The 11637-nt window shown below is 39.6% G+C and overlaps 2 protein-coding genes across 2 annotated transcripts; both read left to right on the top strand.

Moving 5' to 3' along the window:
* Positions 1-1050: 1050 nt before the first annotated feature.
* Positions 1051-6563, top strand: LOC103972046 (B-type cell cycle switch protein ccs52A). The gene is made up of 10 exons (XM_009386239.3): positions 1051-1748; positions 1841-1963; positions 2064-2168; positions 3120-3299; positions 3506-3568; positions 3682-3876; positions 5447-5548; positions 5634-5696; positions 5777-5845; positions 6031-6563. Exons 1-10 carry the CDS (start codon positions 1155-1157, stop codon positions 6082-6084), a joined length of 1548 nt encoding a protein of 515 aa, XP_009384514.2. The 5' UTR covers positions 1051-1154; the 3' UTR covers positions 6085-6563.
* Positions 6564-7144: 581 nt separating this feature from the next.
* LOC135627598 (uncharacterized) lies at positions 7145-11392 on the top strand. The gene is made up of 2 exons (XM_065133722.1): positions 7145-7585; positions 11057-11392. Exons 1-2 carry the CDS (start codon positions 7292-7294, stop codon positions 11390-11392), a joined length of 630 nt encoding a protein of 209 aa, XP_064989794.1. The 5' UTR covers positions 7145-7291.
* The last annotated feature ends 245 nt before the right edge of the window (positions 11393-11637 follow it).

Consider the following 11637-nt stretch of genomic DNA (forward strand, 5'->3'; position numbering starts at 1 on the left):
AGAAATGCCGGGGAAAGATATTTGTAGAAACAGCGGTATATATATACTGATGCTTGGCGAGTTTCTTTGGCACCTGAGAGAATAATACTTAAAGCAGCGGTATATATGTATATATACACACACGAGTCCATGTTCTCCACCACCACGGTGGGTGCCTTCTCTTCCATCGCCACCTCGGTCGTCGCTGCGCGAGGAAAGGAGAGGGTGGACGTTGAAGGAGAAAGAGCGATCCTTGTGACGGTGGAGGTTCATTTGTCAGCTTCCTCATAGCTTGTCATCTTCCACTGTACTCACTGCTACGAGTGCTTTCACCTGTAACACCTGCTCATGGATGTGTCCGCTTCGGTCCTCCGCTGTAATCTCATCAAGACACAGTTAACTAACTGTTCCCTTGTGTTTATCGAGTCTTGCGTTGTGTACATTGCATACATACGAAACTGTAACACAGCTTAGCAGACTGTGGTTTGGCTAATGCATGAAGCCTCCATTGTAAACACTTGTGAATCTTAAGGTGTGACATTTCAATTCTGCATGCAGGTAGATCAATGCTTCGACATTCGGAGTCAGGTCAGCATGTGGCTTGATGAGCCCGCCCGAATCCGACCCAGGTTGGCGAGATCAAAGCTGGATCTCCTACACAGTGTACCCTCGTTTACCCGTGCGATATGACCAACGATCACACGGGTATGTTCGTCGGTAACCGAGATATGGGCTGAGGAAGCTTACTTAAATTCTTCCCCTTGGATCAGGTCGGATCCGGATCACCACGTGCCATCCGTCACCCACTGGCCCATGTGAGGCCCCGAAAAGGAAACAGAACGCTGATTCACGAACCAGCGCGACGATTCAATATACGATTAAACACGTGTCGTCCATCGAGCGGCGGGAGTGTTGGATCCGGACGTTGCGTTTTTTTGATGTGCGGTCCGTAGTGGGAAATCGTCCGTGAAGTCGTGGTAGAGATCGCTACTACGAGTGTAGGGAGAGGTTAAAAGTGATTATTATTGATGATACATGTATATTATTACATCAAGAAGGGTAGTAGCAGGAGAGGAGAGGAGAGGAGGGGGTGTGTTTCGCGGGGGCGGTTGGTGGTAGTATCAATAAAAGGCAAGAAACAGCTCCACAGGCTTCCTGTGGTCCCTTCCTTTGCGATGGACTCCTCGTCCGCTTCCCCCGCCGCCGCCTCGTCTCCGGCCTTCGCCTTCTCATCGCCGCCGCCTGTGGAGAACCCTCATTCTCCTTTCTCCAAGCCCCGGCCACCGTCCTCGATCTCCCGGCCCTCCTACCTCGTCGAGACCCCCTCCCGCCCCCTTGCCCCCTCCTCCTCCTCCTCGCGCACCATCTATAGCGACCGATTCATCCCCAGCCGCGCAGGATCCAACTTCGCTCTCTTCTACCTCTCCCTCCCGCCCTCCGCCTCCTCCTCCTCCTCCTCGGACGCTGGTAGGGAAGACGGATCCGGCGCCTATGCGGCCCTGCTTAGGGCTGTCCTCTTTGGGCTGGATCAGGGCGTTGCGCCGCCGGCCACGCCCGACCGATCGTCATCTGCGGTGGCCGGGAGAAGCCCTTCTTCCTCCTCATCCACCTCGTCCTCTGTGGCCTTTTCGACCCCTAGTAGGAATATTTTTAGGTACAAGGCTGAGGTGCCCCGGTACTCCCTTGCAGAGCAGTTTGAGGATGAGCTTCCCGGGTTCTCGCATATTCACCCGCGGGCGCCGAGGAAGGTGCCGCGATCACCTTACAAGGTGGGTATTTTCCATGCTTGGATTTGACAGGGTTGCCCATTCCATTCGAGAAAGATTGTATTTGGATGAAATTGTTTGCTGTTGGTTTTTAGGTGCTGGATGCTCCGGCATTGCAAGACGATTTCTACCTGAACCTCGTCGACTGGTCTTCACACAATGTGTTGGCTGTTGGCTTGGGTAATTGCGTGTATCTTTGGAATGCCTGCAGTAGCAAGGTAAGATTTTTATGCTGTTTCTTCTCTTGGCATTCTTGCGACGTCACCATTAATTAAGTCTGATTTATAATTCTTTTGTTCTGTGTGGTTATCACGGCAGGTTACCAAGCTCTGTGACTTGGGCGTGGATGACAGCGTATGCTCTGTTGGATGGGCACAGCGTGGAAATCACTTGGCTGTTGGAACAAACCAGGGGAAAGTTCAGGTACTCGTGTAATTGCCTGACCTGATTTAGCAAGAATGAGGGTGATCATATTTTCATTGTAGCATTTGAGTAGGGTGATTACATTCAATGTATTGTTAATCATGTTCTTGAGTAGGACAATTGTTACTCTGGTTTTTCTTAAAAGGTTGGTAAACATCTTCACTATTTGAAATTCTCATATTCCTTGAGGGCATTGCTATTTCATTGGTGCATACAATTTACATTCTATCTATATGGTTGCCAAAGCAAGTAAGCTGCTATTAGTCACATATCCTAAAATAATTATCTCATTTCTATTCTTGACAATGGAACCTTAATATGTGCCAGCTTTTGAAGTTATATGGGATTATCATATTTGCTTAGTATATAGTAACTGCATAATACAAGAACAGCTAGTTTAATGCTAGTACTCATTAGCTTTCTTGGTATAACCTAACACACATCTGTCTGGTCTGATATAATTTTATGGGAGATGTGTGTATATATTTGGCTTGCAAATTTCATATGTTTGTTATATGACATGGTTCTGAAGCAAATGGTTTATCCTTTACCAAGCAAAAGCTAACTTAAAGCTAGTAGGGGAGCTGTCTAACTGCTACATTATGTTTGCTTCATTTATTCCAGATGCATTTTATAGTAATTATCCTAATTGCATCTATTTATTTTGTTTCTTAAATTTACTCTTGAACAAATTGTTCATGTGGTTGGCACTTATAATATTGTTCATAGGTGTTCCAATATCATTTTGTCATGGAAGTAAACATAATTTGTGATGTTTATTTTGGTAATATTTGTATGGTTTGCTAATTTTTTTGTTGGACTCAGAATGTAAGTTAACTTACAGTTTTCTCTTTTGTATGTTTATAGCTGAAGGTATCTTTTCAATTTGTGTGATCCACGCCTAAGGGTGACATCATAATGTTTGTAACCTTTATCTATTATTTGATACAGATATGGGATGCATCTCGTTGTCGGAGGATAAGGACAATGGAGAGCCATCGATTGCGAGTTGGAGCTCTTGCATGGAGTTCATCATTGTTGTCTTCAGGTAGTAGAGACAAGATAATTCTTCAACGTGATATTCGTGCCCGAGAAGATTTTGTTAGCAAGCTGACAGGGCACAAATCAGAGGTAATTTATTTAAACAATGACCGAGAGAATTTTCTCTATGGAGTGCCTCTTGTCTAGAGCATCAAAATTTTTAATCTCTTCGAAGATCTTTATGTTTTAGATAATTTCTGACTCTTTCCTAATATATTTTTTTAAAATAACTTTACAAAATATATCCCCCTCCTATGTTTTCTTTCGTGTGTTCTTATGCTGATTTATCTTCAAAGGTTTGTGGATTGAAGTGGTCTCATGATAATCGTGAGCTTGCATCCGGTGGAAATGACAACAGAGTAAGTTGTGTTTCTTTGTTATTTTTTGTAAATGTTGGTTTATGATTTATTTACTCCTGACAACAAATCTATATACATTCCAAAAGTAACCTTCTCATCTTTTCTCATGTCAGCTTTTTGTGTGGAATCAACATTCAACACAGCCAGTATTGAAGTATTCTGAGCATACTGCAGCGGTAAAAGCAATTGCTTGGTCACCGCATGTACATGGACTTCTAGCATCAGGTGGAGGAACTGCAGATCGATGTATTCGGTTCTGGAACACTGTCACCAACTCTCACTTAAGCTGTATTGACACTGGAAGCCAGGTATCTTTTCACCATTTAACACCCGCTACTATTTGGATGTTTTTTTACTATTTCTTGCACTTGTACAAGACAAACAACAAATTTCCGCATGTGTGATAATTATCATGTCATATCCAAAAAATTGTTTCTGATTCTAAATAGTTAATTTGGAATGATTATTTGAGGATCAGCTTACAAGAATAGCTGAGATTAACATGGAACATAAGGACTGTCTTCCCACCATGCATCTTCTCTGTTGTTTCTGGTTGTATTCTGATGGTAACTCTAGATCATAGTTTGTGTTTCGGACATTATGCCCTAGCTTTAACTTCTGTAAGAGTTTCAAATCTGTGTCTTATTCACATGATAAGTTAAATAGGCATGATTTGCTTGTGTTTGTTTCAGACTTTCAGTTCAAATTTCAACCATAGTTTTGAAGTTGATAATTCTTTAGGTTATAGCATATAAAAAATAGTGTAGCAGAATTTACATGTAGATGCATGTCTTAGAGTATCGAGAACAGTAGAAGCATAAAAGGATCACATTTGCGTAAAGTTAGAGGCAATGCCTATTGAGAATATAGAAGTTGTCGATCTGGTTTTGGAATGCCCAGAGAAATCAAAATGCATCCTCAAGGCTCCTCTACATCCTCAACACAAGGTGCCAGGAGAGGGAGTGGAAGGACAAAAAGAACATGATTACAAATAATAATAAGGATGTAATGGCATTTGCATTATCTAGTTACATGGCCATGAAGACAAACTAAATTCTTGGAAAGAGCTAGTGTAGCCCAGTCAAAATACTCGAAACCCTATAAAAAATGTAGTTAGAACTTAGAAGTAATAACAGTATTAAATGGTGGGAAGAAAAATTCAATTGGATGAACTTATTCTTAGCATTATCTATCCTGACTTAGGTCCTAGTGTTGGTCTCTTAGATATATCAAAAAATTATCAAGAGAATGTGAATTGTCCTTACTGTAACTGGCAGGCTTCTGAGAAATCAATTTCAGGGAATATGGTGTGTTCTATACAGTTGATGGATTACAGTTAGAAGGGATTCCCAGAAGTGTATCGTCAGGGGCTTTTAAAGCATTAAGAGTGTAGATACTGAACGCAAATGAAATCAATTTCATGGAATATTCATTTGTTTCTAATTTTGGCAGCATAGAAGATCTGTGGTAATCCATAAATGGTTCAAGAGAGATTCAAAAAGAAGATGTCACTTTATGTACAGATTATCTGGATTCTTAGAGCTAGTTTTATCCCCTTTTATTTCCTTGTTGACTTTTCATTTGTTTCATTGTTTTTTCCCTGAAAGTATATACCTTTAACATAATCACTATTCAAAACAGAGAGCAAGGAAATACCAGACATTTTGACCTTTAAGAATCTGCAACAATTTCCTATTCATCTCCTATGAATGTTGTTGTTAAACTACTCATGAAATAGTGAATGATGATGTTGCTGATTTTTTCCAACTATAAACACAGTTTCTTCTCTCTCAAGATTGGTTGATTGTTTTTGTTCTTGTATACATGTTGAGTGTATAGTTGGGGAACAACCAAACATTTTCATCGCCCCTTATGCAGGTCTGCAATCTTGTATGGTCAAAGAATGTTAATGAACTTGTCAGCACCCATGGTTATTCCCAAAACCAAATAATTGTTTGGCGATACCCAACCATGTCCAAGGTTTGTTGTCTTCCCATGTTTTATGTCGACTGAACACAATGCTAAAGGTTGTCATTTTTCTGTAACAACATGTTCTGTTTTGTAGCTTGCAACACTCACTGGACATACCTACAGGGTTTTGTACCTCGCTATCTCTCCTGATGGACAAGTAACTATTTCTCTTTTGTATCTAAATTTTACTACTGCTGGTGGCAAGATGTAGCTCATCAGCTGTCTTTCATCTCGCAGACCATTGTCACAGGTGCTGGTGATGAAACCCTCAGATTTTGGAATGTATTTCCTTCTCCTAAATCTCAGGTAAATAAAGCTTATTATGGCAAGTCCATCGCTAGGTGTCATTACCTTTGGGTCTTCTTTACCTTGAGATATCTCATGATATAGACTTCAATTTAGCCTCGACACTCTTAATTATATTCTTGTCTTCATAAAATTAGTTTGCAAATGAAATATTACTGTGTGCTAATGGAAATCTTCATGGCCAGAACACCGGCAGTGATATTGGAGCAAGATCACTCGGAAGAAGTCACATCCGATGACCCAAAGTCATGCCTGTTGGTCTTTCTTGGCCATCCATCTGCAGAGCTGTTGATGATGTTTCTTCTTCTTCTTCTTATTTTTTTTGTTTAAAATGATATTGCTAATTTATGTCAAGAAGATCAAAGTTTAAGATTCGCGAGCTCAACCATCAGCAGCAAAAATGGAGACTCTTTATCATGGCACTTTCCTTGCCCTCAACGGACCCTAGTGAAGATGCCAGCTTGCAGTTCTTCATGTGTCTACCTTGCTGATCTTCCACAACTATAGAGTTGTGACGTGGTTGGAAGCAGTTAATTACGCCCATGTAACATGAAAATATGATAATGTAGTCCACCTCGTGCTATGTATATTAATTAGTAAGCTTTGATTACCATATTGCTTATACATTTGGTTACTACATAATTTTTAGTGATGCAATATGTAAGAAGATGAAGATGATTTGATTTGGTATTATAATGCTCTACACTTCTTTTGTGAATTTGGTCTCTTTTTCCAGTTGCATTGTTTTAAGCCATGAGGTGTGCATACAAATTAATGATTATATGCATATTACTATGGCTCACATGAGAAATTACATTAAATATATGATTATAACACAGTCATCGGATAATGCATGAGAAGTTACCCATATCCGTTATGGCTCACAGCTTGAACAAATGAAACCTCGAGTCTAAATGTGCATCATGAATCAATCTTCTCCTTCCAGGAAAGGAAAGGAGCATTAGAAATCCTCCCTGAATCCCTAAAACAGCCTCATCTCTTGGTGAACAAGAAAGAGGCATGTGCTATGTTGTCATCTCCCGCATCATAATATAGCAAGGGGAAAGAGAAGGCTTCTCCCAGCCATGAGCTCCTCTGTTATCGGCTCGTGATGTCGTACGATGAAGTATTCCATAAGCTACGCGGTTGACCTTTATGTCTCTCCTCAACCCTTTTATTTCTTTTAATTTCTCTGCTGAATTCTGTTCTACCGAGCTAGTGATTTGTGATCCTCATATTTGAGAGAAGGCTCTTCTCATCTGCACTGCAATTTAACCTACCCACGCAGTTGATTTAGAAACATCGGTGGAGGCTGCGTGCAGTGCGCCAACACGGCAAAGGCGTGATGCGGTTGGCGAGTCAACGCAGATTCTTTGATGCGAATTCTGCGCGGCTTCCGGCGTAGTCAGTTTAATCTGTTGGTCCTACGGATCGACCACTGGATGCATGGAGAGGAAGTCGATGACGACGGGCTCCCACTGGATGAGGTGGTCATGGAGCCGGCCGTGGCGATGGGCCAAGATTCTCTTCTTTCTCTTGGCCACGCTGGCTTCTCTCCTCCTCCTCGTCGCCCCGCCGCTGCTTGCTGCCGTCATCGACCTGCTTCTGCCGCTGGCTGCCGTGCTCTCCGCCGACTCGAATTCTCCTATCTCCGCCTCGGTGCTCTCTGCCCAGCTGAAGAGCTTCGACTTCCGGACCTCGCTGGTTGACTTGCCTTTGGTCTCCGCAGGCAGATGCTTTTGATCCTGTGTAACATATATGTTGGTGTATGGAGGAATAAGGAAAAAACAGAATACGAGTAAAAAAAATCCTTTCGATTCAAGAAAACTGTTGTAGTATTAAAAGCAGAAGGAATACTTACAAGATGCACACTATCTGTCTACGGTCCTATTTATAGGACCTAGTGTCAACCACCCTATAATTCCTGGATCATGAGGTGGTTAATGAAACCACCTTATAACTACTAGATCATGATTGAAGTGGTTATTGAAATCATCATGTAACCACTAGATCATGATAACAATCTAGATAGATAACTATGAATCAAATCTCAACACTCCCCGTTGATTCATAGTTGCATACACCAATTTGTGACATAAAATAAATATGCTTTCGTAGTGGAAGTGATTTGGTGAGGATGTTCCATAAAAAATATTGACTTCCACTAAATGATTTTGTATTCATAGGTCCACATAAGTCAGCATGAATTAAGTCAAGACAATTAGATGCTCTCCATGCTTTTCCAATAGGAAATGGTTTTCTACTTTGTTTGCCATAAATACATCCTTCACATACATCAAGTGTATTAATCTTAGGCAATCCAAGTTTATTGTTTACGGATGATTATAGTCGCATGAGTTGAGTATATTTTTTGAAATTGAAATCTGAAACATTTGATAATTTTTAAAAATTCAAGGCGCTTGTAGAAAGACAAAGTGGTAGATATATAAAGACACTTTGGACAGATAGAGGTGGTGAATTTTTATCTAATGAGTTTAGTTCCTTTTGTGAAGAAAATGGTATTCACAGAGAATTGACAGCACCATATATACCGGAGCAAAATGGTGTAGTTGAGCATAAGAATCAGACTGTCGTTGAAATGCCAAGAAGTTTGCTTAAAAGAAAACATCTTCCAAATCAGTTTTGGGCAGAAGTAGTTGCAACAGCAGTTTATTTGTTGAATATTTCACCAACAAAGGCTGTTATGAATCGAACTCTTTTTGAGGCTTGGTATGGTATGAAACCAAGTGTTAGACATCTGAGAATTTTTTGTTGTATTGCTTATGCTTTAGTGAATTCACAAAATCATCATAAGCTTAATGAAAAATCAGAGAAATACATTTTAATTGGTTATTCTTTACAATCGAAAGCATATCGATTATATAACCCTGTTATTATTAACAGAAATGTTATGTTTGATGAAAGGGCAAGTTGGAATTGGGAGACCAATAAAGGTGAAACACAAATTAAAAGCATTTCAGGTTAAGGGAGAGTCTTCTACTTCAAAAGAAGAAGAAAAATCAACAAGAAGATGACGTAAAATACCTTGATAATATTTTTTTTGTTCCTACTTTATCACATAACTTGTTGAGTGTTGGATAATTAATAAATGATGGATATTCAGTAATATTTGATGATGGTTCATACACTATTAGAGATAAGAAATCTGGTTTGATTATAGTAAATGTTTGTATGACACAAAACAAGATGTTTCCACTTGATGTGTCAAATATTGAAAGATATGCGCTTATAACAACTCAAAAGAATGAGTCTAGTTTATGACATTTAAGATATGAACACCTTAACATTAAATGATTAAGGTTATTAAGTAAAAAATGAATGGTTTTTGGATTGCCTAAGATTAATACATCCTTCACATACATCAAGTGTATTAATCTTAGGCAATCCAAAAACCATTCCTTTTTTACTTAACAACCTTAAACCTTTAATGTTAAGGTGTCCATATCTTAAATGTCATAAACTAAACTCATTCTTTTGAGTTGTTATAAGCGTATGTCTTTCAATATTTGACACATCAAGTGGAAACATCTTGTTTTATGTCATACAAATATTTACTATAATCAAACCAGATTTCTTATCTCTAATAGTGTATGAACCATCATCAAATATTACTGAATATCCATCATTTACTAATTGTCCAACACTCAACAAGTTATGTGATAAAGTAGGAACAAAGAAAACATTATCAAGGTATTTTACCTTCCCTTGATTTGTCTTCACCTCAATTGTTCCTTTCCCTTCCACGTGGATTTGCTTGTTATCTCCAAGTTGTTATCTCCAAGTCTAACATTCAACTTGTGAGTCTCATCAATATCTCTAAATATTAATTTTATGCTTGACATATGATTAGAACATCCATTATCCAAAAACCAAATATCATTTGAGATGTTCTGAATTTGTGAATGAGTCATAAACAACTTACTATTTTCTTCATTTTTCTCCACATAGCTTACTTGCTTTCCAGCAATCTGCCTTCATGTGACCAAACTTTTTACAATAGTGATATTGAATTCCACTTTTGTAATTTTTTTTATCATAATTTGATTGCCCTTGTTCATCAAGGTGTCATCTTCCTCTTCCATTTCCTCTACCACGAAATCCTCCTCTATCACGTCCTCTTCCTGTTGATTTTTTTTCTTCTTTTGAAATAGAAGACTCTCCCTTAACTTGAAACGTTTTTTCTTCACTTTTTTCAAGTGACATGTTCAACCTTACTTCATGTGCTTGCAAGGAACACATTAGTTCATCAAATGAATAAGTAGATAAATCTTTTGATTCCTCAATTGTGGCAACAACATGATCAAATTTCGGAGTTAAACTTCTCAAAACTTTTGCAACAATTATATGATCAGGAAGATGTTCATCATAAGATTTCATTTGACTAACAATTTCAGTCACTCGAGAAAGAAAATCTTGCACCGATTCATTGCTTTTCATGAACAAAATTTCAAACTCACGACGGAGGGTTTGAAGCTTTACCGTAATCACCCTTGATGAGCCTTGAAATTCATTTTGAAGTATCAACCAAGCTTGCTTTGAGGTTGTCGCTACTACAATTCTTGAGAAGATCGTCTCATGTACAGCAGTCTTCATCTTGATACTCCAAAATTCATAGCTTTTGCCCGAGAAGATTGGAATAAGGGGTTGAGACATAAAATTATCGTTAAAAGCCATAATGCCCAGTTCAGATTGAAACTAGGCTCTGATACCATAAATGTTGGGGATAGAGGAGCAAGGAAAAAACAGAATACTACGATACGAGTAAAAAAAATCCTTTCGACTCAAAAAAACTGTTGTAGTATTAAAAGCAGGAGGAACACTTACAAGATACCAAGTGCACACAGACTCTCTATCTATCTCTTTCTCTATCTCTGTCTACATGAACTACGGTCCTATTTATAAGACCTAGTGACAACCACTCATCATGTAACCACTGGATCATGATAATAATCTAGATAGATAACTATGAATCAAATCTCAACAATATATGCGCGGATCTCCTCCCACCACCGATCTACTCAGCCGCACAACCGATGTAACCACTGGATCATGATAATTCATGATAATAATCTAGATAGATAACTATGAATCAAATCTCAACAATATATGCGCGGATCTCCTCCCACCACCGATCTACTCAGCCGCACAACCGGTGGCCGATCGGCAACTTTGATATGACCATGGCTTGTTTGCGATGGGCGCCGAGGACTGTACCTGGGTTTCACCACGCTGTGTAGCCTCCTCTCGATCGCTTACCTTCTGCTCAAGGCCGTCAACATGTGCATGGCGGCTTCGTCGCCGCCGTGGCGACCACGGCTTGCGGCGGACGGGAAAGACATGGTCGCGATCGAAGCTTTGTTCTTGAGCTCGTTTGCGCTGGCGGTGGCTCACGTCGTGGTGGCGGCCTACAGGGGCAGCTGGAGGGAGAGGCGGAAGCTGCTCGTTTTCAGGATCGATGTTGAAGCTGAAAGCATTTGCAACGTCATTTGTTCTTCTTCGTTCTCATCGTTTCTGTGTCGGCCATGATTGGTTCTTGAGCCGATCTTTTTTCTATTAATTATTAATTTAGATATAAATATTTTAAATCAGTGATTTATGATTATCAAATTAATAAATTAATTATTTTATTGAAACATGAATCTATATAAAAATATGTCAGATGAACCATCAACCTGAGTTAGATTTATCGGAGTTCATATCAAAGGAGAGAGCTCACACTGAGTAAACTCCCAATCACGTATAGGAGAATGGCATTAATGTGCATGAGACCA

The sequence above is a fragment of the Musa acuminata genome, chromosome BXJ2-11 (genome assembly GCF_036884655.1).
Source record: "Musa acuminata AAA Group cultivar baxijiao chromosome BXJ2-11, Cavendish_Baxijiao_AAA, whole genome shotgun sequence".
Classification (NCBI taxonomy): Eukaryota; Viridiplantae; Streptophyta; class Magnoliopsida; order Zingiberales; family Musaceae; genus Musa; species Musa acuminata.

Bases quoted from the DNA above. Each gene is read 5' to 3' on its own strand.
- LOC103972046 (XM_009386239.3), top strand. From the start codon at position 1,155: ATGGACTCCTCGTCCGCTTCCCCCGCCGCCGCCTCGTCTCCGGCCTTC. The intron at 1,749-1,840 runs GTGGGTATTTTC...GTTGGTTTTTAG, and splicing joins TGCCGCGATCACCTTACAAG to GTGCTGGATGCTCCGGCATT. The intron at 3,569-3,681 runs GTAAGTTGTGTT...TTCTCATGTCAG, and splicing joins CCGGTGGAAATGACAACAGA to CTTTTTGTGTGGAATCAACA.
- LOC135627598 (XM_065133722.1), top strand. From the start codon at position 7,292: ATGGAGAGGAAGTCGATGACGACGGGCTCCCACTGGATGAGGTGGTCA. The intron at 7,586-11,056 runs TGATCCTGTGTA...CCATGGCTTGTT, and splicing joins TCTCCGCAGGCAGATGCTTT to TGCGATGGGCGCCGAGGACT.